Consider the following 26,503-nt stretch of genomic DNA (forward strand, 5'->3'; position numbering starts at 1 on the left):
AAGGCAAGCCAATATACCGAGGGAACTTTTTTAAAAAAAAAAAAAAAAAAAAAAAAGATGTGTTATGTGCACATACCAACCCCCCATGATAAATGTAAGTATTACATACTACAAATATGTATTAATAAAAATAAATTTGAAAACAAAAACACTAAAAAAATTAAAAATAAAAAAGAATGAATTTTACTCTAAAAACGAATGAGAGATGTTTGCAATACAGAAAACTGACAAGGACCTGCTGTTCAAAGCACGCAATAAATTCCTGCGAATCAACTTGCAAAAGACTATCCAACAGAAAAATGGGAGGGGATATAAACAGCCAAGTCACAAAGGGAGAAATCAAAGTTACACAAAGAGGTTCAAACTCATTAGTAATGAACAAAACCGCCCCGAGCTATCAGCTGACGCCCATTAGACTGGCAACAGGTGAGGTGTGGGGGATGACATGGGAGCACTGTGCCAACTCGGAAGAGTAGGGGTCTCGGCCCCTTCCCTCTGCCCACCGTGCTGTGCAGCCCTGACCTCAGGCTCACAAGAGAAACTGCCCACTAGAGAAGGGGCGATATGGGTGGGGAGTGGGCCCCAGAGATGACCTCACAGTGACACTGCCCCCTTCAGCAGGCAGAGGGCCACAAGTTCCATTCAACAGTGAAAGGAGCTGGAGACAAAGTCCTACTTTATTTCAGCACTTGAAGAGAGGTTGCAGGGAAGACTCCAGCTTAGATCACACAAGGACTCATGGGCCCCATGGTATCTATGTACTCGTTCTTCACTGTTAGGCTTGCAATCTCAAGTGTCCCCAAAAGCTGGTGTGCGGGAAGCCTGCTCCCCAGGACGGCAGTGTTCTTTGGTGGGAGGAGACCACATCATGAGGGTGCTCACCTCATCATCAACCGGCTTTCTGTAGATGAACACACAGCTTAAGGAGTTGTGGGAGATGGCAGAATGGTAGGAGGTGGGCTCGGGTGGAAGCAGGACAGTGGGGGATACCTTTGAGGGGTATATTTTGTCCTCATCTCTCACTCTCTTATTTGTCTGTCTTTCTGTCCCTCTCTTCCTCTCCCTCTCCCTGTTTTACCTTCTCCCTCTTCCTGTTTCTCCCTCTCCCTCTCCTTCTCCCCTCCTCTGTTTCGGACAGCTCCTCTTCTCCCAAAAAAGATTCCTGCCAAGCACTCAAAGCCAACTTTGCCACCTTCCAAAGGCTTTGGAGTTTTTGGGAGATTTCTTCTTAAACTTCTAGGGTATTATATGAGGGAAATGAAACTGTGCACAGTACTAATTTTATACATACATTTTCAAAAAGTACACACATCACATCGGCCTATAGCTTGACAAATGTTCACAAATGCAAGGACTAAGAATACAGCCAGCATACCAGGGGCCCTCCCAGATCCCCTTCTGAAAGTAACTACTAATCCTGTCCTGACTCCAACAAAGGTAAATGGCTTTATGTGTTCTGACTCTAATGTGCACCGAACTTCGCCATGTATACTGTTTGGCTTCTCTTGCTCAGCGTTACATTTGGGAGATTCACCAATTTTGGTGCATGTGGTTTCATTTCTGTTCAGTGCCCTGTTATATGAGCACCCCACAATGTACTTGTCCTGTCTACTCTTACACAGGTGCTACATTGCTTCTGGTGTGGGGATATTAACACGGCATAGACAGGTCAATTAATATCCTTGTTCACATCTTTAGAGAACACGTATATGTTTCCGCTGTGCATTTATGTAGAAGTGAAGTTGCTGGAAGGGCACATTCAGCCCCAGGTAATGCCGTCTAACAGGTTTTCCAAGAGGCTTGGCCGATGCTCATTTTTATAGTATCCTTTTACTCGCTTGGTTCAAAAACATAGTAAAACATATCCCATGTAAAATCTGAACTGCCCATAAAAGGATGCCAAGGGGCCCTGAAGCAAAGAGGCATCAGAGGTTTTGGAGCTTCTCCAGTAATAGTAGTTGCTGCTCAGATGCACAAACACAGCTCAGAAACCTGCCCTTGATGGTCAGCCCATGCAGCTCCTCACAGACCTCAGCCATTCAAATGCCAGCAGTCAGGGAAACTCACCGACCTCCTTAAGCTGCGTGTGCCACAGCTCCAGTTCTCAAACCATTTTCTCTGTCTTGGTCTGCCCTCTCCGTGACAGCCCTGAGTTCTAATGGCAGTACCCTATCCCACTCTTCCGGTCCAAGCCAAAAGGCTCAGTCATTGCCTCAGACTACCTCCCTTCCTGCCTGCACTGCCCACGTCCTTGGGGTGCAGAGCTCAGGATGTTTAGTCTGAGTCCAGCTCGGGGTTACAGAAAGATCTCCCTCTCCAGAGTCCTACAGTTCCCGGCCAAGAGATCAGGCTACTGGGGCAAAGCTGAGAACCAGACCATGCCCGTCTCCTCTGCCACATCCGTCCACAGGGGCCAGTCAACTCACTTTCTCATCCCCTGCCCAGGCCATGCTCTACCTCCCTCTGTGTAAAGCTCCCTGTAACAGAGTCTTAACAGACAGGGCCCCACCAGCCCTGGGCCCACAGCTCAGAGCACATCCTGCCAGGGGCTCACTTACTGATTCTATAGCCCAGGCCTTCTGCATGAATTCGCTTGGCCATGAATTGTCCTTCGATCAATGCTCGAATCTCCACATCTCCAGGGAATGCTGGAACCTGTTTCAGGAAAAAGGAGGCACACAGTCAGGAATGCTTGCTGTCCACTTGTGCGCACACATGTGTGTGTGTGATATATTCTTAAACAACAGCCCAGATTTAGAACTCATAGCTGGCCTCTTCAACACACAACTCATACACACAAGCTCCCAGCTCCACATGTACACCACTTTGGGAAAATCAAACACATTATACAGCTCTGAGGGTTCTGTGATGCCTGTGTTCTGGAATACATTATGTAAATCTTGCTGACCGTCATTCTCTTAACAAAACCGAAGCAACAGCGGCCCCTGTTTCCCGGGGCTGTCATAGTGAGCAATTAGACAGCAGAGCCCATTGTGTGTAGCTGATATTTGCTCAGTGAGAACCACAAGCTTCTGCTGAGAATCCCCACCGTGGAGCACCCTTTAAGCTAATACTGATGGACAGCAACCTCAAGTTTGGCCATGCATCTCCAGCACTTGAGACCAAGGATAGAACCCATCCTAACCAGATCCTATGCTCTAAGCGTACTGACCTACTGAGTGCCCACTGTCCCCTCACCCAGGAGGTTGCCATTCTTCCCATAATGAGCTCTGTCTCAGCTTTAGGCCCTTCCCAGAGAGGCCTACACCAATCAGTCCCCCGGGCAAGACCACAGCACACCTATAGCTCTTTCCTCCAGCACTCAGTCCCCTATCCCAGCCACATCACACATTACAGTTGCATCTGTCTGTTCACTTGATTTCTGTCCATCTCCCTCCTGGACTGAGGGCCCTGCAGAGCTGGTACCAATCATACTTATCTGCTGAGTGAATGAATGAATGAATGAATGAATACCTTCTCCTTGAAAAACTGTGCACAAAAGAGGGCAGGCGAACCGAATGTTCTTTCTCTGAACAACAGAAACCAGACTGGTCCTATCAGACGCTCAACACAAGCTCCCAACACCTTATATGGAGTTTTGTATTTAGACACAATACACAATGCGACTGTCAGTCATTTAATTCAGTGCCAACCTGACTGTACAGTGACCAGAGAGAGCATCTTGAGATGTTCCCCCATGTTTATTGAAGTAACAAACAGAATCTCTCAAGTCCAACCCAAAATGTGGCAATGACTTTGGGGACATCAGAAAAGTCAAATCTAAGCCTAAGAATTAATTGAATCCCTGGGGGTACAGGGGAAGCACAGAGTGGGGAAGAAGGGGAGCGGCCTTTGACCCAGAGAAGACCATGTTTAAGTCTCTTCCACCACCTAAGACCTTGGGACTTTAGGCAGGTCATTAACCTGAGCCTCAGTTTCTACACCTGTAAAGAGGAACAGTCATGCCCAGTTTTGGCGGACCTACGGCACTCATGCAGCAGCAAGTACACAGAGCCCTCTGTGTCAGTTGTGAGCCAAGTGTATGAGTTGTCTTTTTCAAAACTAAGACCTAAGTGTTCAGGTTTAATTGTAATCTCTGTGATAAATAACTGGGTTTTGGGGTGCAGTTTGGGCACTTGTCCCTAAAAGGTTCACCATCACTGGTCATACTTATCTCATAGAACTGATTTGAGAAGTAAATGAGAAAGACACAAAAAACCACAAGCACAGAGCCTGGAATCGAACAGTGCTCAATTAAGAACTAGAGTCTCTCTGTCCTAGAGACTCTTTCCACCAAGAAGAAAGTTTTGACCTTGAGATTTGAGAGCTGTTGATAAATGTAGGCTACAGCTCATCAAGGAGTGTCATTGTGACACTCAGTGACAGCAAGCAGATGTTAGCTCACACAGTGCCCTCCTCCTGGATAGGGGGAAGGAGACATACGGTAGACTCCGCTAACTCCCTAGCCTCTAGAAGGCACACTGCACACCCAAGGGGTTTCATCAATAAATAAGTGGATGACGAAGTCTCTAGAAGAAGCATATTGATAGGCCCCTGTTACATTTAAAACAAAACTGGGGTCAATGTAGCTGTAATATCAATCACATACATACTTCATGGTTTTCTGCATTAAATCTATGACATCCAATCATTTCAGGGGTGATCTCCATTACGTCAAAATAAAAACCTGAAACAAAACCAGGGAGAGATTAGAGATCAGAAACAAAGACCAGCTTCTCAACAGACTCACCGAGAAAGTGAAATGACCTGTATCACTGATGCCCAACCTTTTAGCACTTTCAGTGATAACCAACACTGGGTGCTATAGGTTTGCTGCCTCTGACATATTTCCATGCCCCAGGCCTCCTCCTGTCCCCCAGATGAGCCCTGTGAATATCTCCGTTCCTTCTCTCCAACAGAACAGAGAGAACCAGAAAGGCCCAGGACAGCTGTGCTTAGTGGTTACCCTTTCTGTTCCCACCTGGAAGGCCAGAGGAGGAAGCGGCTGCCCAACCAACCCTAAAAGACCAGCAGGTTTGGTGGTGGGGACACACTGCCGCCCTGCTCAGAAAGTCTGGCAGGCATAGGGTACCTTTCCCAACAGAGGCTTAAGAGGCAAACCCTGAAACTGCCATCTCTGACACTGTCACCAGGGGCTTCGAGAGGACAGACGTGCAGCTATAGCCTGGCCTTCCACTGGGCACACGGACAGCCTCATGACCCCACCTTCATTCAGGTCCCTCACCAGCTTGTGAGGCCCAGAGATTACAGGTGTAGGCAGGCAGGGCTCCATCACCCTCTTCTGACCCAACTCACAGAGCCCCAGACCTTGCCCCTCCAGCAGGCAGCTGCTACACCTTCCCAGGCCCAGGTATCTCTAGACAGCCTACCCAGGTTTCCACTGTTCCCCATCTCTGTGGACCGCAGCGCCTTAGAGAACTCGTTCCAGGAACGGGAAGCAGACTCATCACGGATCTTCTCTCTCATGAGGGAACCATTTTTAAAGCTGCGAAAGTGCACACAACTCTGAGCACTGGGCCCACAGGTTTTGGGAGAGTTCCAGGCAGAGGAATGCAGGTCAGGCTGGGCCACAGCCCACTGGGCAGTGGATGGCAGGCAGCCTGAGCCTCAGGTACTGGACACTGTCTGCCTGGCTCCAGACCCCATGTATGTCCCCAGAAGGCACAGGACTCATACCTGTCTTGGGCTCTGTTACACATGAGGCTCCACAGAGGAGCCCAGATGGAGTTAGGGAGCTGAGGTTTCTGCACACCTTACCACCCAAGCAATGGTTGGGGTGACTATACTGACCAGATAGATCTACATAGTTGCAACAGTTCTCAGGGGTCAGAGGCTCAGAAACCTCTTCCTTGGACAGCTTCCAAGAGGTCCCAGAAGGCCCATGGTCAGAGCACAGAGCAGAGAACCTCCTACGAGAACTGTCAGGAAGCAGGATATACAGCCTGCCACTTGTTAAAGGTCTGCCGTGAGCGAACATGTCACAATCCCGTGAAGTAAGCCCTCTTCTCCTTTCCATTTTATGAGGAAAGTATAGTTCAGATACATCACAGGGTTTGTCCAGCCCTCCATAGGACAGGGTGGTGGGGTTTAATATGTGGACCTAGGTTTAGGGGATTCCAGCTCTTGGGATCTACCCCAGTCAGCTCTACTGTCAGCAAGACCTGTGGGTCCCTGGGGTCTGTTTAGTAGAAGAACTGGGGTACTTGAGATGGTGACAGACCTGCCTACACCTCCATCCCCATACCCAGGAATTGTGCCAACCACACCCAGGCCCACCACAAGAGTGCCATGTAGTGCTGTGTCTCAACTGGGTTGCAAAAGATGTGGCCTTCTAGGGCAGGCACGGGCTCCTTAAGCCAGAGAAACAGGGTATCGCTGGTGCCCAAGCTGACCTGGGGAAAGAAGGGCAGAGGGGAGTTGCTTGGGCTTTACCTACAAACACTTCCTTTCTGCTAGCAGCGCGCTCTGCACTCTCTTACTTTAACCTCATCCCTTCCTTGCTCACCTCAGCTGAAACACCACTTTCTCAGATGCCTCTTCTTTTCCTCACATACCAGAAGAGTGCAAAGTCAGCCCCCAGGTTCAGGCTGTCAGGGACCCCTTTACTGACTTCCTAGGACATGTTACTACTGCACTGAAAGAATGGCTTAGGTGGTGACCAGTTCTTTAAATGACTTACCTACTAGATGCAGAAGATATGGGCTACACCTTCCTGACCACGTGGGTAGCTTGCTGCCATCTGGCCACATGTCTGACCCTCTGCCCCTGCACCCTCTAGGCTAGCCACTGCGTGCTTGGCAAAGAGCACTGAGCTTCTAAGGTAGAGATGTGGGCCCCCCAGCCCTTTGTGGGACAAGTAAACCTTCAGGAAAGTAGCTAAGGTGCTGCTGAGACCCAGAACCCTGGTCCTTAGGGCAGAAAGAGCCCATTAAGTATGAGAAACCATCTTACCGCAATGTCACCTTCCTCCAGCCTCATGCCTGCCAGTGATGCTGAGGAATGAAGAGAAGGCTCTGGTTGGATGGAGGCCTTAGAGTACCCACAATGCAAATCATAGCACACTCCAGACACATCATGGCCTCTGCCTTCCACCCAGCCCACAAGACCAGGCCAGCTGAGGGCTCAGGCAGCCTGGAAGATCCCAGAGCTCAGAAGCTAGAGTCCCAATAACTGGAGCTAGGAAGTCTCTTCCTTAAAGGGTATAGACCCCCCTGCACCATTAGGCACTCAGACATGCAGAGAACTGAGAGGGTCAGGATAAGAGGTAAAAGATGCACAGGCGGAGAAAGACCAGGCATGGAGCATGCTAGGTGGAAGCGTGAGGGGCTTTCTTTTTTGGCAGTACACAAAGGAAGGGGTGAGGTTATGCTGACTGCCCTTTGCCTTGGACAGGGAGCCCACAATAGGGTCACAGTGATCTCTGTCTGCCTTGTTTGCTGATGTACCCATAGGACTGAATGCACCCATAGAGCTCCCACTATACAGCAAATACACTAAATGCAAATGAGTGAAGGGGAATCCGGGAAGGAAGCAACACACTAAAGCTCCACCAGTGACATTCAGTCAGCAGTGGCTGTCAGAGACCCTAGATCCAGGGACCTCACCTCTGCAAACAGCCTGCAGCGACGAAGGGAGTTAGGAAGTGCAGCTCAGGGCTGTCTACACTGCCCCCTGCCCTGGAACCAATGCCAACCTCCACCCAGAGGGAACGCTTGAACTAAGCGCTGGCACAGCAGAGCCCTATGCCACCAGCAAAGTGAGGCTGCCCAGGTGCATTGAAAGAAACAAGGTACATATACTCTGGGAGGCTGAGGACTCTAAGTTGGAGCCCTGCCTGGGCAACTCAGCAAGACCCTCTATCAACAGAAATTTAAAAAGGGCTGGAGATGCACCTCAGGGCAAAGGCCCTGGGTTCAACCCCTAATACAGAGAGAGAGAGAAGAGAAGAAAAAAGAAGAGAAGCAAAAGAAAAGAAAGAACGGGAAGGAGGGCAAGGTAGCTTGTGGAGGTAGCTTGGTGCTAAGACCCTGGGTTCAATCCAGTGCCACTAAACAAGAACAACAAAACAAAAAATGATGCTTATTTATGAGCATAGAAAGAAAACTGCAGGCAGAGAAACCATAATTTTAACCCTTGCTTGGGGCTCTTTAGAAAAAGGACTGCTTTTGGGGCTGGTGGCAGCAGGCAGTGTGCTGTTCAGTGTACCCTGCTGCCCGCCTGGCCTTTCTGGAGAGACCTGAGAACCTCAGGATCCCCTAGAGAAGAGGAAAGCCCAGGGAAGAAGACAAGGTGTCTAGACAGGAAACAAGGCATATTTACAGATTAGACAACAGGTCAAAGACAAACCCAAGTCCTGGAGGAAGAGATGGAGTGGAGGTGTCATCTTGGAACAGGAAAGGGCTTGGGTGAGAGCATGCCTGCCTCCCTTAGTCCCCCTCAGCTCTCACCTGCAGGGAGCAGACACTGGCAGAGCAGCTCCTGAAGGTGAGGGGGCAAACTGGGGTAGGGGCGAGGAGTTAGTTTTCAGGAGGAAAAGGGGACACCACATTAGCCAAGAGCCTGGACCAGAGTTCTTAGAAAGTCCAGCAAGAATAAGTTATCCCTAGGCACTCACCTGGGTTGTCCCCAGTGAAGGCCACCACTCTGCATCCAGGGGCAAATCCGTAGCGCTGGATGTAGTAGGAAGAAATGACCCCCTGAGGAGGAAAAGCAAGCGCCCTGCTGAAGTAAATCCAGCCTGCTCAGTGCAGTGTCTACACCTCAGGCCACGGGAATGCTCCAGGCCCCAAGTCACTGGAACTGAGGGAGCTTTCTGCAGAGCCTGGATGTGACAACCCCAGCTACAACCCAGGTATATCCCTCAAGTTCACAAATTGCCAGAGGCACTCCATGGAGGCCTGGAACCATCCCAAAGACCACTTGATTTCAGACTGAGGGCAGTGAGAACAAAACAATTTCCAACTTGAACCTGCTTTTGTAAGCGCTAAATTCTGGGTACAGCATTGGGGGAAAAAGCACCAGGACATCAATAAGCAAATTCAAGGGAGTAGATAATGCCTCAAATACATGCTTATCGTCCCAGCAACTGGACAAGGACAATCAGACTCCCAAGTGTAGAGAACAAGGTGCTAAAGAAAATAAACCAAGGGGCTGGGGATTTAGCTCCGTGGCGCTGCGCCTGCCTTACATGTGCAAGGTCCTGAGTTTGATCCCCAGTACCAAAAAAAAGAAAGAAATCAAAAATGGCAGGGTTGGGAAGGGGACCCATCCAGGAACCATGGACCTTGGACCCCTGTGGGAGAGGCTACAGGGCCATAATGCAGGCCTCCTCCAGGACAGACCGATATTCTTAACAAAGCAGTTACAAAAAAAAGACAAATTTTTTTCTTTTCCTAACTGTATTTTTATTCCAAAAGTTTAAAATAAATGATAGGACTTCCTGGTAACTTGGAGGAAAATTTTGCTCCAGTCAGCAAAATCTGAGAGATTCTCATCAGAACAAGCCATCCCCTGGGAAAATTGACATTGGCCTATGTTGTCTTGGAATTTAGAGTTTGATCTAGGGCTTGCACACAGGTGGTTCTGCTTGGGAAGAAACTGTAGGAGACGGGAGCAGAGGACTGGAAAGGGTGAGCAGGGAGGGGGGCACACTGGGTGAGCGCCGTCACTACAGCACTGGTGACAGGTGTCCTGTGGGCTGTGCACATCCTATCAAAGCCTTAGAGTGGAAAGTGAGGCAGTGAAAGTCAGGCAGGAGCTGCCAGAAGACACCTATGTGAAGCCGGGACAGGGGTGGGGAAGCCTGCAAGGATGCAAGGCAGGGCATAGGAAGGGTCCAGCATTACACACATCTCCAAGCATGTGCTGTAGAAAATGAGAGGTAGCTATTGAGGGGCGACCTCCAAAGATGGGTGAGATGACCAAAAACAGGGCTCTCACTTGTTTTCCCCATCATGTGATGCACATGTGACAAATGAAAAAGTAATTTTCACCACCAGTGCCCTCCACCTCCTCCAAAGCTCACCTCTCACAGGCTCCTTCTTGGAGGCGTACATTCTTGGCAAAAGGCAGCCAAAGCCTGCCACCCTGGATGAAACTTGACTCCCAGCTTCACAAGAACTAAAAGCCTTGTGTGGAGTGGCTACCAATCCCCTGGCACAGCTGCTTTCTGTTTGCCCTCCTTGGTCTTTCTGAACTGCACTGTCTGCCCACCTCCTTGGGCATGTGGGCCTTGCCCTGTCAGCTTCTCTGGGCAGAGCTGTTCTTCCTTGGGCTCCCGGCACTGGCCCCAGAGTACACTCTGATAATCGTATTTCTGCTTTGACATTCTGCCTTGTGATGCCAAAGGCAGCTTTCAGTAATATCAGCGAGAAAAACACCTTTTAAGAAAAGTGCTTGTAGGGGCTGGGGATTTAGCTCAGTGACACCATGTTTGCCTCACAAGCGCAAGGTCCTGAGTTCGATCCTTGGTGCCAAGGGGGAAAAACGCGCTTGTGGTGCTGAGATTCCTGAGGGGTACTCACAAGAGCCCCCATTCTCCGGTGGCCAGCTCCAGACCTTCTCCAGACCTTGGGGCTCCCTTCCCACCCACACTCTCTCCCACAGAGCTCCTTCTGGTTATTCTAGCTGTGTGGCACGTGCATCCTACCAAAGGACCCAAGGGCAGGGCCCAGCTCTCTACTCCACTCCTCGCTGGGACAGCAAGGACAGGCCCGGTCAACCAGGGTAGGCCTGGTTGTTTGTAGCCAGTGCCCATTCCACATGGGTGGTGCCACACTGATGGTCAAGTGTCTTTAATTTACCCATGCTACCAGGCACTGTCTTAAGCACTTTAAACATATTACAATGGAACAATTACCCCCATTGTTCCAGGTGAGGAAACTGAGGCACAGATTAAATCAATGCAGTCAGTGGCAGAGCTAGGTATCAGTACCAGACAGTCTGGTACCAGGGCCTGTGTCCTGCCAGGCTCTCTGATATTTCTTTCCATGTACCTCAGGCTGAAGTACCTTTATCAGTGGCCCCTCATCCTAGAATGTCAGTCTTTTGTATATTTATTCCTTCAGTGTGCAATCACCCAGAAATCCCCCATCACGAGTCAGGTATCTAACTACACGTGCACCTTAGCCCTGCAAAGGATCCATGTCCTTTATTTTGACTTTGTCAAACACTTGTCTGAGACTAACCTGAAACCCTGTGTGCGTGCCTGTGTTAACTGACGGACAGGTGGATGTGTTAATGCACTACAGTTTCTGGCAGCTGCCAACACAGATGGGAGAACTATTGCAGGGAGGGGACCTACCACCACTGAGCAAGATGGCACTGGTGGGCCAAGCTTCTCCTCTAAATCAGGGGCACAGGCGCTGAGGCAAGCCTGGGACCAGACTTTCTCCTGGATCTGCAACAAATTCATTCCAGAACCTGAGAAAGGAAGGGATTAGGAAAAAAAAAAAAAAAAGAAGAAGCTTTGGTGAAAACTGGCAGACAGTGATAATTCTGTCAACACTGACTCACACCTGGACCCTCTCATCAAAGCAGGTAGGCAACATGCCACATCCCCCTCGAGCACAGAACCAGAGGGCAGAAGTGCCCTGGAAGCACAGGGTACCACCTTCTCCCACCATTCCTTACAGACTCACACATCACAGTGGCCTGGAACTCAGTGACTTCCTAGGTCTCAGAGTAAAGGGCCCAGCTGCAGCTGGGGAACACAAACCCCAGAGCATCTACTGGAGAAGGGCTGTGACCCCCCCAGCAGTGTGAGCAGCTCCAGGGCAGGTGTGAAGAGCATTCTGGCTACTCTGGGTTTACTCTCCCAATTCCCCAAATATGAATACAAACTTTAATAAATAGCTCTCTGTGGGAGCCAGGCTTCTGACTCTCACACCTTGGGAGGTCCTCAGCACCATACCGCTCTGTGTGACCCAAAAAATGAGGCAGAGTAATAGCCTGTCACTTCCAAGATCAGTGTGGAAAACACTTCAGCTCCTGCCTGTCTGTCCCAGCCCACAGGGCATGCGTGGAGGGGACAGGAGGCCACCTGCCAACAGTCACATGCAAGATCCTGCAAGCAAGTCCTCTGGCTCCCGTGGAGCCTCGGATGACGGAAGTCCTGTGGCCAGCTTGCCTTCTGCCTCCTGAGAGATCCAGAGCCAGTACTGCCCAGCCAAACCACTCCCACATTCCTGACCCTCAGCATGCTGTGAGAAAATAAATATTTGTGGCCCTCAGCTGCGAAGTCATTTACGACGCTGCAAAAGTAACTAATACCTCTCTTCTTGGCAAATGAGAGCTGCACGGTCAGCACCCACACAGTGTGCAGGGGGCTGCTGCTGACCGCAGCACTGGAAGGAGTGCCCCCACCCGGAAGCGTACCGTCACTGAAGTCAATTGGCGAGTAAGAGCCGAGGAAGAGGGAGGCGGCAAAGCTGCTGACCAAAGAAATTCTCTGGAACAGAAACACAGTGAGAAATGACTCATTTCCAATACCCTATGCTACTGAATGTTTCTCCCATGCATCCAACACGAAGAGGGTTTTGCTTCATTCTACTTTATTATATTTATTTACTTATTTTTATTTGTAAGATAAGATCTTGGTATGTGGTCCAGGCTGGCCTTGAACTTGCAATCCTCCTGCTCAGACTCCCGAGTGCTGGGACTACCGGCGTGTGCCACCACGCCAGCTTTGAAGACAGTTTTGGATTGGGGAGAAAAGTGGAAACTTCTAGGAAAACACCCAAGTAACGATGGAGATTGAGTATCCTAGATGAGAGCAGCAAGAACTCTAAGAACTGACTTCCGGAAAGAGCACTTTCAGTAGTTTCCGATGGGCCATGAAACTGCAGGATCAATGACAACAAAAAACTAAAGCTTTACGGAAACACCATGCATAGGGGCAGCCAGTTTTCCGTGGAATCCCTGTGCAGGGCACTTGTACCCTGGTGTCCCCGTTTCTGCGCCCTTCACACTTGCTCAGAGGGAAGTGGATCATGGATGGCTACGGCATTCAGCATGAACTGTTGGGTTTGAGGAAAGCTTAAGAGAAAGCTGCCTCTTGTAAGCCAGAGATCCCACTCACATGTCAGAAAAGTTGCTGAGGGATTTTAAATGTCAGCCTGAAGGTCTGAGTCCACAAGACCACCATGGGCTCTTGGACTAGTGGGCACAGTACCACCGTCTCCTCTCCCTATCAGGTCATTTTCGTTCCATGCGAAGAATCTGAGAAGGGTTTTTCGAAAATTCTTCAATGACTAATGCTGCAGAATGGTGTGTCATCTTGACACATTAAATAATATACTGCAAGCTAATTCCTAGGGTTAAAATATGTACTTCCAACCACAGTGGTTCATACTTGTAGTCCCAACAACTTGGGAGGCTGAAGCAAGAGAATGGCAAGTTCAAGGCCAGCCCAGGCAATTTAGCAAGACTCTGTCTCAAAAAGGGACAGGGTGAACAAAATAAAACCCAATGATCTGTATAACAAATATGCACTAATATTATTAAGTAGTTATCCAAAAGTATTATTAAAAACCATTTTTAAGAAGGTATGGGAATGTAACCTGATGGCGGGACATTTGCCTAGCATGTGAGGGGGCCTGAATTCAATCCCCAGGACTGCAAAAAAAGAACAAATATCTTGTGGTTCAAGGTGAGTTCTTCATTTTCTTATTACAAAATGCAACCACTATCCTGGTATGAAGCTGCCTCTCTAGCAACACTAAGTGCTGATTAAGGGCTGGCTTCCAGCAACTATGTAGCCAGGAAGGAATCTGGGTTTGTGGTGCAGGCTCTGGATGAAGGCTGAGGCTGGCGACACAAAGACACAGCCCTCCCCACTTCCAAAGAAACCATGTCCCATGCCAACCAAGTGCCTCATCACCATCCTGCACCATCCACACACAAAAGTCAGTGCACAGAGCCAGAAGGGCACCTAGATCGCCCCCTCAGAAGACACCAGCCCCCAGCTCCACCCTGACCCCAGACCCTCACCCTTCCGGTCATGGCAGCCCTTGACTTCTCTTTCCCACAATTCCATGCCTCCCTTCTCTTTGGAAACAGCCTAACAAGAAAAAAGCAAACTGAATGGTCACAGGCTGCTCCAATGACTCAGATACCTTTGAAGAACTGCCTTGTTAGGCGATGATTTCACCACTGTGGAACCATGGTGTGTTTGCACAAAGCTAGACAGTGTGGCCTATCACACACTTAGCTATGCACTGCACCCTTCTGGCCTGTAAACCTCTACCACAAATCATTGTGCTGAATACTGGGCCATTACAACACAATGGTATTTGTGTATCTAAACACAGGAAAGGTACAGATTTTTTTTGGCCTTTATATATTTATACAAGCATAGTTTTGATATCTTCAGAACAACTAACATAAAAAGTTTTTAAAAAGTAAAAACAATAACATGCAACACCAGAAACTCAAAGTAACACTTTCATTTTAAAGTTTCTGCACAGCAAAGGACACAACCAGCAGAGTGAAAAAATAAATGACAGAATGGGAAAAAAACCTTTGTCAGCTCTGCCTCAAACAGAGGACTAATATCTATAATATATAAAGAACTCAAAAAAATCAGAACCCCCCCAAAATAAAAGTCCTAATAAAAAAATTGGCTACTGAAATGAATAGACACTTCTTAGAAGAAGTAAAAATGGTCAAATACATACATGAAATAAATACTCAACACCACTGGCCATTAGAAAATTGTAAAGCAAAACAACACTGAGATTCCATCCTACCCCAGAAAGAATGGCTACTGTCAAGAAATCAAATAGTAACAAATAGGGCTGGGAATTTAACTCAGTGGTTCTGCCACCTGCCTTGCAAGTGCAAGGTCCCAAGTTCGATCCCCAGTACCAAAACAAAATAAAACAAAAAAACCCCAAATAACAACAAATACTGATGAGGTTGTAGGGGGAGGGAACCCTTCTCCATTATTGGTGGGAGTGTAAACAAGTATAACCACTATGGAAATCAGTGTGGAGATTTCTCAAGAAACTAAAAGTAGAAATTCCATTTGACCCAGCCCTACACCTTGTAGGTATCTTACCAAAAGAGTTAAAAATGTTTTATTACAGTGATACATGCATAGTCATGCATGGCCTATATGTTCATCAACAGATGAATGGATAAAGAAAATGTTGTGAGGGGCTGGGGATTTAGCTCCTTGGTGCCATGCCTGCCTGACAAGCACAAGGTCCTGAGTTGGATCCCTAGTTCCAGGAAAAAAAAAAAAAGAAAACGTTGGGTTCATACACATGGAATACTACTCTGTCATAAACAAGGATAAGTTTGAGTAATTTGTAGGAAAATGGATGTACCTTGAGACAATAATGTCTCAAGTGAAATAAATCAGACACACAGGCTTAAATATCACACGGTTTCTCTTCTATGAGAAACCTAAAGTATAAATAATTTAAGGACAAAATAAAAGATAGATAATAGGAAACAGGGAAATAGATATTTTGCAAATAGGAAGAGAACCAAGAGATAGAAAGAGCAGAGAGGGAGGAGAAAGGAGGAGGAGGAAGTAAATGGAATTAAGATGTGTTACATACATGTGACAACTCTCTACAATGAATGGCATCGTTATGCATTGCAAATGTGGTCTGATAAAAACAAATGAAAACTAAACTAAACAAAAATAACACTTTCATGGCCAGGGATTTAGCTCAGTGGTTCCACTGCCTGCCTCCAAGCACAAGGTCTGGAGTTTGATCCCCGGTACCAGAAATAAGTAAATAAATAAAATAACGTTTTCACATGCCAGGCAGCACAGTAGGTTTATTTACACTGGCATCACCATCCACATGTGAATATGGCCTTAAAGTGTTAGTATGGGCATGATGTCACTGCAAGACAGGAATTTTTCAGCTCAACCATAATCCTTTTATTATTTGCTGCTGTGGACTGAACCCAGGACTTTGCATATGCTAGGTAAGCGCTCCACCACCCAGCTACACCCCTGGTTCTACTATCATCTAACGGCACCACCATGTGTATGTGAGTCCATCCTTGACTGAGGTGTTACAGCATACGATCAAATGCCATTATCCTGCCTCTGCACAATGCGGATGGAATATGCTGGCAAGGGTTTGACTCCGTTTTTCAGTGTCTACTCACCACAGTTTTTAAGTCAGTGCACCCACCCATGAGGTATTCTAAAGGCAAGGATTATAAAAGAAATCCAGCTGTGATCTCCATATGAACATGAATGCTGAACCAACCTCCGTGCATGAGTAGACTTCAGGGTTCTGCTGGTAAATCTTTGCAATTTGGTTGCCTGTAAAACGCTAGAAAGAGTACAAATTCTTAGAAACCCAAATTCTACACAGAATGAATAACCAACTCTTCAAAGTAAGTTTAACACATAGAACTCTAGCTATTTGGTGGAATAGTATGAGCTTTAATCAATTAACCAATTTGAGTGTTTGTTTGTTTTTAGACAGGGTCTTGCTATGTGGCCCAGACTGGCCTCAAACTTCCGATCCTCCTATGTTAGGCTTTTGAGTTGTGGGGTTACAATGTGTGCCACCATGCCCAGCCAGTAAAAACACTTAAAGGCCCCAAATCCTTAAATGTTTGGTATCTGCTAAGCACCCAAGATTTGGGACTCTACATCCTTAATGTGCTTGGTAATCAAATACTTGGGCAACAAAACAATTGTGTTCCACCCATGGGACAGGGACCTAACTTCTACACATCGGGACTGGACAAGCCTTCATAAATAACCTTGCTCTTTACAATACAATTATGACCAAGGCACCAGAGCAGGTGACTCAAGATATTTTCCCACCTATTTTCCTTTTTCAAGTGTCCTAAGCAGGGTTGGCCCTATTTCCCAAATCTGTACTCCAGAGATCATGTGACCCAAATTGGCCAATCACAGCCACTTCTGGGACTGAGGCCCTGTATCTAGGCCCAGCACCTGTCTGCCATGTTCTGATTCCTTTCAGTCTCAAAACTACCCCAAGTGGGAATCCTGTTGTTACACGAGGGTACAGAGAACCCAACCTGTCATCTCCCACATAAAGCAGCCCTACATGAGCTCCCTGACTTGGAAGCACCTGGGAAAAGGCTGCCCTTGTGCAGTGAGGAAAGCGAGGCAGCCAGGACCAGGACCCGGGGACCTGAATGCCCAGTCCTGGCTCCACAGGGCAGACACTACACCACCTCAGAGAGGCTAGGTGCTCACTGTGTCTTCCCAAATGCCTAGGAAGAGCCAAGTGTGGTGGTACATGCCTGTAATCCCAACACTCGGGAGGCTGAGGCAGGAGGATCACTGTGAGTTCAAGGCCAGTACGGCCTACATAGTGAGTTCCAGGTCAGTCTCAACTACACAGTGAGACCCTGTCACACACACACAAAAAAAATGAAACAAAACAAAACCCAAATGCCTAGGAAGACAGTCCAGCCCACCCTGGCCCATCATGGGCTGCTCACCTCATAGGCACGGGACCCCGTCAGGCAGCTGAGCACCTGGGCTCCCCCAACAGCGACTTCTAGCTGGCGGCACTGGGTCGTGGTGCTGGAGTCCATCCATACCGGGCTGTCACTGAGGGAGAAACAGGCCTGGAAAGGGGCAAGACACTGGCAGTCACAGCGCCCATAACAGCAGGTGTGGCCCCGCTGCCCAGGACATGCACTTATAAGACCTGTGAGTAAACCCTCTGCCTGTCCCAATAGCACGGAGTTGAAGGGCTCTGCTACTGAGGCAACCAGCACCACAGGCATCACTGGAGATGGGCAGGGAGGAGCTACGGTTGCAGCAAAGCCAGGCTTTTGGGGGAGGGGACTTCTGAAACCCAGGAGAGAGGGGTGGGCCAGAGGCTCTACCTTCCAGCAGCATCCTCTGGAGCATCAGGTACCACGGGGTGGTGGGAAAGGAAGCCAAAGTCTTTCTGGGAAGCAAGGGGCTCATGTGACGTGGATCCTTAGCACGTGGTCCTTGTGTCCACACCAGGGAGAGAGACTCAGGGCAGGGCAGACTACTGTACATGGCTACAGCCAAAGCCCCCTTCTTACACACTCAACATTGTGGAAATGCCCTGGATTTGAGGGCCCACAGGACTTGGGGTCCCTCCACCCATCTACAGAAGTTTCTCAGACTCACTGAGCACGGCCATTACCTGCAGCTGCTGGTGTAACGGGAGGTCTGGTGATAGGCTTGCCAGCACCAGGCTGGCCCCAGCACTCCAGTAAATGCTCCCATGTTGCTGTTGAGGGGAAACCCAAGCACATGTTCATATGGTACACACTGGTGTCACAGAAAGACCCCAGCTCATGCGCCAGAGACTGGGCTCCATGCTTCCCCTGCCACCTCTCAGTCACAGAACTCATCACTTTGGAGACTCCGTTTTCATTTCTATAAAATGGGGAGGAACTTTGCCCTTCGACCCCAACACTTGAACGCTTGTAGGAAGGGTCCAAGAAAGAATTATTGGTCCGTATCTTGGTGCTTTTTGTAAAATTATACAGAAATGTACTAATCGCAATGTGGTCTGGATAGAGTTCATTCATTCAGTATGTACTGAGCACCTGGATCCTGCCAGGGACAGGACAGAAGAAAGCAGTTAGTGTCCCCAAACAGTCAGTAAACTCATGCAAATGCTCCCTCTCCTCTTAACAGAGCCACCATTTCGTTCCGCTCGTCTTTCCCTCAGTGTCCTACTTTCTATAACGCTAAATCCTAAGAACTCTCTCAGATCCTTTTACAAGGAGGCAAGTCCCACAGTGCCCAAAGCGACCCGACTGGAGGCTCTTTCACTGAAAACGAAAAGCATGCTGCAGGAGGAACCATCACCCCACAATCTGGACAGCCACTCCCACAGGGCAGACGGGTGACTGCAAACAAACCTGGCCTGCCCCAGACAAGGCTAGGACTTGCGAGAAGTCAAAACCCGAAGCCTTCATCTTCTCCAGGATGACATCCAGAGCCTGAGCAGAAGCACAGAGACCACCATGAATGCACTGAACCATGGACCCAGGTGAGCCTCGCCATGGAAAGGAATGCAAGGGCTGCCTGGGCAGAAGGGTTCAGCATATGAGGGTGGGCCTGGTGACAGGTCTGTGAGCACCAGGATGTGCTAAGCAAGCAGGAACCCACCAAGTAAAAAAGTCAATGATGCTAAAACTATTTTAAATAAATGGAATCATAAACCACGAATCTTCAGTTCACTTCTCCTATTTGTGACCTACCTACCCTCAGGATGCAAAATGCAAAGCAGCTCCGGGGCCCAGACCCTAGAACAGCAGCCCTAGGTAGAGGACATGTCTCAACCAGGCTAATTTCCCTAAGTGAAGTCCTCAGCCTAGCGATGACCTTACCTGCATCTGGGACTTCTTTTTTTTTTTTTTTTTAATTTTTTTATTTTAATATAATACAAATAGATGTTAATACTAAAAAGAATATATTTTTGTTTGCTAATCTCTCAGCTCACTTCCTAATAATACTATACCTTTTTTGTTGCCTAAAACATTTTAAGTATTCGAAAACTATCTTACATTCTGTATAATTTTAAACAATTTCTTCCTTTTTCACTATATTTATTATTCTTTTTGGTCTTTTGTTTTCACTTTCAGTTGCTCACACCAGAGAGACACTGTGATATTTACATGTGTGTTCAGTTTATTTCACTTAAAAGTATGTTCTTAAGGTGCATCCATTTACCTAGAAATGTCTTGACTTTATCATTCTTTATGGCAGAGTAGTACTCCACTATATTAAAAAAAAAACACACACACATCGTCTTTATCCATTCATCAGTTGATGGGCATCTGGGTTGTTTCCAAGACTTAGTTATTACAAACTGTGCCACTACAAAAATGGTGCATATATCACTGTGGTATGATGCTTTTAATTCTTTTGGAAATATATCCAGAAGGGGAATAGCTGGGTGAAATGGGACCTCTAATCCTGGTTCTTTGAGGAATCTCCACAGCAATTTCCACAGTGGTTGCACTAGCCTGCACTCCCACCAACAAAGAAGGGTTCCTTTCTCCCAACAGCCCTGACAGCATTTGTTGATGGTTGATTTCTAGACAACAGCCATTCTTTCTGGGGTGAGGTGGAATCTCAGTGTTGTTTTAATTTGCATCTCCCAAATGCCAGTGACACTGAACATTTTTCATGTATTTTTTGCTGTTTCTACTTCATCAGAGAAGAGTGTATTCATCTCAGATGCTCATCTTTGAATTGGGTCTTTAAATTTGGGTGGACTGATTTTTTTCAATTCTTTGTATGCTCTATATACTAGTCCTTTGTCTGAGGAAACACTGGCTAAAATTTTTTCCCACTCAGTAGGTTGGTGATTTCTTTTATTGTGCAAAAGCTTTTTAATAAGGTTAGGTCTGGGACCTCTCGACAGTGACCCTTGCCTCAAACCGCCTCACAACCCCATAGTCCAGCTCAGATTATCTGGGTGAAATCCATCCCTTACCTCATCCTTCAGTGGAACAGTCATGTTAAGGTCAATAAAAAAGAAATCATACTAGTTATCTTTAGCAGAAAGGCGTTAATACAGGAATTGGTTAAACAGGTATGGAGGGCTGAGAAAAGCTTTGGACAAATACAGTAAGTGCTGCCTTTAGCTGGCCTCCAGGGACTCTGGTATCTGTGGCACAGGAGGCAGTCCCAGCCCTATCACACCTTTCTGTGCTGCCCGCATCCTTGGCTCTGTGGCCCCATGGGTCACCAGACCTGCCCTCAGGCATCCTTTTTTCTTATTGGTTCCAAGGTGGTAGACCTGGGTAGTCTGATTATATGTTATCATTCTGAGTGCCTGAACCCTGGGGCTGAAGGACTAAGACCCAAAAAGCTGTGTCTGGAACTCAAGGTACAAGGGAGACCCGAGAGCTGACTGTAGGTGTCTGGGAAAGCCTGGCTCTGGCTTTGGCTCTGGCAGGACCTGCCAGCCATTGTTGCTCCCACACCTGTTGGCCTTTTGTGGGCTCCCTTAGCTTATCAGTGTTGACACCAGCTGAGGCTGAACCTTCCCCAGGAACCACACAGGTCCTTTAACCCTGAGGACCTGGTCTCAACAGCTGCTCACATGATCAGCCACCTGGGGGCTTCCTAGGAAATCACTAAACCTGCTGGTCAGACAGGCTGGGGACAGAAGAGGGAGGGGATCCCTGTGCTTACCTGGACCCACATCAGGACTGGAGAGGTGACTGTCAGCCCATCCTTGTGCACATGCACCCCACCCTGAGTCCTGCAGGGAGAAGAGGAGAGGATATGAAGTGGAGCCTCAGGGCAGGCTGAGCACTGCCACCCAGTCCATGGTGGGGCGCTGAAGACACCCCTCAGTGGGAGGGAAGGCAGGGATCATTCAGAGAGGCCCAGAGGTGGCGTTCTCAGAGGGCGCATTCCCAATGAGCTTTGCAGGTGTGAGGGGCTGGCTGAGGAAGGCAGGGATGATGTCACTCTGTAAAGGAGTCATACGGGAACCAGGAGAGTGTGGGTTAGAATAAAATCCCACAAGTTTGGAGAAGTGGGGGACAGCTGTGCCTTGAGGAGTAAGTTCTTGCCCATCACAGCAGCTCAGGAACTCCTTCAACTTCAAGTCATGGAAGGTTCTTAGAACCCTCTCCCCACCCTCTGCAAAGAGCTGACCTGATAAAACCCCACCCTTACAACTGAGTTAAAATGTTTTAAAAAGGCTTTAAAGGTAAAGATATCATTAATTAACTATGTGAGTTGGCCACTCCATCCCTAGGGATCTAAACATGGGTCCTGACTGTGGTGGTGCTTTCACAGGTGCAGGTCTCCTTCCCTCTGTCAAACCCCATGGAATTATATGTCATTTTTTTTAGTACCAGGACCCCATAATTGCTATGTGAGTGCTTTACCACCGAGCTATATCCCAAGCCCTCTTTTATTCTTTTGAGGCAGGGTCCTGCTAAGTTACCCAGGCTGGTCTGTAACTTGCAGATGTCCTGCATTACTCTCCCAAGTAGCTAGGAATCCAGCTGTGTGTCACCATGCCTACGGAATCACATACTTTCAATGAAAACCTTTTTCTGTACATAGAGTATCCTTAATGACACTGATAGTTTAACAAAAAAGAAAAATTTGTTTTTTGGTACCAGGAATTAAACTTAGGACCTTGTGCTTGCAAGGCAGGTGGTAGAACCACTGAGCTAAATCCCCAGCCCACAACACTGTTATTTTAAAAAAGATATTGTTGGGGGGAAAATAAGACAGAAAACCTAAGGACAAAAAAAATTCAGCAGAAAAGAAAAACTGCCTTTACTAAGCAAAAATTGTAACTCAAACTTTCCACCATGTATCTAACAACTTCCTTTTCCTTCCTTCCTTCCCTCCCTCCTTCTTTCTTTTTCTTTCTTTTCTTTTCTTTTCTTTTCTTTTCTTTCTTTCTTTCCTTCCTTCCTTCCTTCCTTCCTTCCTTCCTTCCTTCCTTCCTTCCTTCCTTCCTTCCTTCCTTCCCTTTCCCTTCCCCTCACTTCCCTCCCTTCCTTCCTTCCTTCCTTTTGGTACCGGAGATTGAACTCAGGACCTTACACTTGCAAGGCAGGCGGAGGCACCACTGAGCTAAATCCCTGGCCCAAAATTTTTATTTTTTGGTACCAGAGATGGAACTCAGGCCCTTGCACTTGCAAGGCAGGCAGTGGAACCACTGAGCCAAATCCCCGGCCCACTAACAACTTTAAATTAGCCATTCTCATTGAAAAGGAAGACGAGAGTTACCCTGTACCTGTAAAAATGGTTTCACAGAAAAATTCTACAAAACCATTTTTTCTTATGCAGTGCTAGAGATTGAACCCAGAGCCTTTTGGGTGTTAGGCAAGGAGCCTATCATTGAGCTACATCCCTAGTCTCACACAACTTTCAAAAAGTGATTATTTCTAATATTACTTAAATTGTTTCATAGCACCTAAAAAGAAACTTTTCTAATTATTTTAGGAAGTAAATATAATATTAACACCAAAATCTACTGCTCAAACATCAAAAGAGAAAAATTAAGACTTTATTAAAAGTAAAAAGTTTATTTCAAATGGTCATCAAGAAAGTGAAGACATCTGGGAGGCTGAGGCAGGAGGATCACAAGTTCTAACTAATCTGGGTGAGTTAGCAACTTAGCGAGGCCCTGTCTCAAAATAAAACATTTTTAAAAAGGGCTAAGGATGTAGCACTCTATGAAGGCCCTGGGTTCAATCCAGAATTGCAAAAGGATAATAATAATAATAATAATAATAATAATAGTAATAGTAGAGATGGCTCACAATGTGGCGGAAAAGTTTGGAAATCATATACCTAAGAAGGGATTTGTGTCCAGAATACATAAAAAAACTTTTACAATTCAATAATAAAAAGACAACAGTTTTTAAAAATGGGCAAAGGATCTGGACAAATTTCTCTAGAGAAAGCAAGCAAATGGCAAAGACACTTAACATCACTGGTCATTAGAAAAATGTAAATAAAAACAATAAGCAATAGCACACTACATTCCCTAGGGTGGTTATAATATACAATCAAAAAGATGGACGGTAACAAACGTTGGGGAGGATGTGGAGAAACTAGAATGTGAAACAATACAGCAGTTCCTCAAAATACTGACACAGAATTACCACATGACCCAGCGCTGCTCTGTAAATACTTGACAGAAATGAGAAGAGACATCCACACAAAAACTTGGGGTGTCATGACAAAATACCACAGCCTGAGTGACTTCAACAACAGACATTTATTTTCTCACAGATATTTATTTTCTCCCAGTTCTGCAGGTTGGAAGTCAGTGACCAAGGTACCAGCAAATTCCTTTTCCATGGCAGGTCTTCTCCTGGCCTGAAGACACTTACCTCTTACTATAGTCTCACAAGGCCTTTCCTGAATTCCCAAACACAGGAAGAAAGCTCTGGCATCTCTCTTAGAAGGACACCAGTCGGGTCGGGTCAGGACCCAGCCCTTATGACCTCATGGCACTTTAGTTACCTACTCCAAGACCCCATCTGCAAATGCAGCATATTGAGGGCTGGGGCTTCCACATTAGTATTTGGGGCAGGAGACACTTCAATCCATAAGACACAAGAATATTCACAGCAGCATAATTCACAATAGCCAAAAAGAAGAGGAACCACCCAAATGTCTACTTGAATGAGGGAATACATAAAATGTGGTGGGATCCCAGCTACTCAAAAAATGAGGCAGGAGGAGCGTGAATTCAAGGCCAGCCTGGGCAACTGAGCAAAACTCTATCTCAATTGACATGCGTTATGTATATGTACCATTTCCTCACAATTAATGTAACCAACCATTCTGTGATAAGGATTATGTAAGATCATCACCCCTCCATGCACAAAAACTAGTAGCTTTACAAGAGGGAGAGGTGAGGGCATAGCTCAGTGGTGGAGCAAATGCTTAGCATGTGCAAGGCCAGAGAGAGAGAGAGAGAGAGAGAGATCACATACACACAACATGCACACATGAACAGTCTTTCTTCTTCGTCAAGTGTTGCCCTGCACCACCGTGGGACTCTGAAAGCCAAGAAGGCTATGGTCAGATATGGTCCTTAGACCTTCAGCCAGAAGCATGAGCCAAAATAAACCTCCCTTATTTTCCTTGTAGCTGCAGTATTATGTGTTATGAATCTATGGCACTGGTGATGAACCTATGGCACACATGCTGCAGTGGTTAGCCATTACTAGTCCACGGTATTGTGTTATAGGCAACAGAAAATGGACTGATACAACCACTGAATTCCAGTACCCCTCATGGTGCCTGGAACAGAGCCTATCTGAAATGGCATTCAATGCATGTATGAATGAATGAAGAGTTGGGAAGGAACGGGGAGAAACCACCCAGGTACAGAAGAAAAAAAAATGCTGCTCAGAGGTCTAACAAGACCACTTCTACAGTTTGGTGAGGCCAGAACAGTGTGGTCTATGAATGTAAACAGTTTGGGGATACTCAGTGGGGGCAAATGCTTAGCATGTGCAAGGCCAGAGAGAGAGAGAGAGAGAGAGAGAGAGAGATCACATACACACAACATGCACACATGAACAGTCTTTCTTCCTCGTCAAGTGTTGCCCTGCACCACCGTGGGACTCTGAAAGCCAAGAAGGCTATGGTCAGATATGGTCCTTAGACCTTCAGCCAGAAGCATGAGCCAAAATAAACCTCCCTTATTTTCCTTGTAGCTGCAGTATTATGTGTTATGAATCTATGGCACTGGTGATGAACCTATGGCACACATGCTGCAGTGGTTAGCCATTACTAGTCCACGGTATTGTGTTATAGGCAACAGAAAATGGACTGATACAACCACTGAATTCCAGTACCCCTCATGGTGCCTGGAACAGAGCCTATCTGAAATGGCATTCAATGCATGTATGAATGAATGAAGAGTTGGGAAGGAACGGGGAGAAACCACCCAGGTACAGAAGAAAAAAAAATGCTGCTCAGAGGTCTAACAAGACCACTTCTACAGTTTGGTGAGGCCAGAACAGTGTGGTCTATGAATGTAAACAGTTTGGGGATGTCCAAAACCACAACCTCCCCACCCCTACACACCAGGCACATACCCAAACTCTGGAAGATCTCTGTCAAAATGCACACTGTCCTCATAGAAGATATTCATCTCTGCATCAACAGCAACAACTTTCACCTGGAAGGCATTTTTTAAAATGATGTGTATAATTTTTCTCAGCTTCTGCGCTGGTTCATGGGTTACTAACATCACCAGCAGGGTTCAGTCTAGTGACTCTTGAAAGCTAGGGTGGCGTCATTGTAACCATGGCAACAGGGGCTTATCTTCAGGCATACCCCAAAGAGTTAGTGAAATGAAGAAGCTGAGACTAAGTAGGAACACTCATGTATCTCCAAGAAACTCCACTCCCCAGACAGCCAAACCCAGAGCCAGGAGAGGAGGCCTGAAAAAGTCCTAGGCCAAGGATAGAAGGCCATGTGAGGTGACTGAGGGGTGAGGATGGGGCCACCTGCCGGGATCTGAGAGACCAGGCAAGGCGCATGGGCTGTTCCCAGAGGACAGAGACACATAATATCCCAGTGAAGCAGGGCCCCTAGTTGAGGAATATAGTTCCTTTCCTGAACAAATGGGGAAACTGAGGCAAGGCAACCGGATGTTCGTATCAGGTACTGAGGAGGCCTCCTTCCCCTGGCCATTTGAGGAAAGGGGTTTGACTGCAGCAGTGTTTACTCCCTGGGCACCCCAAGCCCAGTTCAAAGGCAAGTTTGCACTGTGCTGCACAAATCTACGGCCAACAGTCCCAGGCCTGTGGACCCGGGCAGGCTGGTGCCAACCGAGGACAGGCAAAGTCCATTGTACACTGTGCCCATTTCACTTTAAAAACAAATTTGCAGCGACGGTCCAGTTCCAGGTCGCTGCTTGGCTTAAAAGCAGCGCTGTCTGTTGGCGCCCTGCCGGACCAAGCCGAAGGGGTTCGAGTGCCACCCTTGGCGCCACCGCGGGCAAGCCGCCGCCGACCCCGACAC

General features: G+C 47.4%; 1 protein-coding gene across 4 annotated transcripts in view; it reads right to left on the reverse strand.

The window, feature by feature from the left end:
- Positions 1-25,652, reverse strand: part of Xylb (xylulokinase) — a 36,245-nt gene extending 10,593 nt beyond the window's left edge. For all 4 annotated transcript variants that reach the window (XM_019206809.2, XM_019206808.2, XM_010619589.3 and 1 more), the window contains exons 1-14: positions 25,573-25,652; positions 21,173-21,242; positions 18,886-18,966; positions 18,159-18,245; positions 17,473-17,601; positions 16,257-16,322; positions 12,397-12,469; positions 11,324-11,442; positions 8,636-8,717; positions 6,973-7,013; positions 6,298-6,413; positions 5,391-5,506; positions 4,614-4,687; positions 2,559-2,655 (exon numbers count right to left, since the gene is read on the reverse strand). In XM_019206809.2, the coding sequence (XP_019062354.1) occupies positions 2,559-2,655; positions 4,614-4,687; positions 5,391-5,506; positions 6,298-6,413; positions 6,973-7,013; positions 8,636-8,717; positions 11,324-11,442; positions 12,397-12,469; positions 16,257-16,322; positions 17,473-17,601; positions 18,159-18,245; positions 18,886-18,966; positions 21,173-21,242; positions 25,573-25,628 (1,207 nt within the window). In that variant the 5' untranslated portion in view covers positions 25,629-25,652. The remainder of the gene's footprint in view (positions 1-2,558; positions 2,656-4,613; positions 4,688-5,390; positions 5,507-6,297; positions 6,414-6,972; positions 7,014-8,635; positions 8,718-11,323; positions 11,443-12,396; positions 12,470-16,256; positions 16,323-17,472; positions 17,602-18,158; positions 18,246-18,885; positions 18,967-21,172; positions 21,243-25,572) is intronic.
- Positions 25,653-26,503: the final 851 nt, after the last annotated feature.

Source organism: Fukomys damarensis, unplaced genomic scaffold, assembly GCF_012274545.1.
Source record: "Fukomys damarensis isolate Sample0158 unplaced genomic scaffold, DMR_v1.0_HiC HiC_scaffold_24, whole genome shotgun sequence".
Lineage (NCBI taxonomy): Eukaryota > Metazoa > Chordata > Mammalia > Rodentia > Bathyergidae > Fukomys > Fukomys damarensis.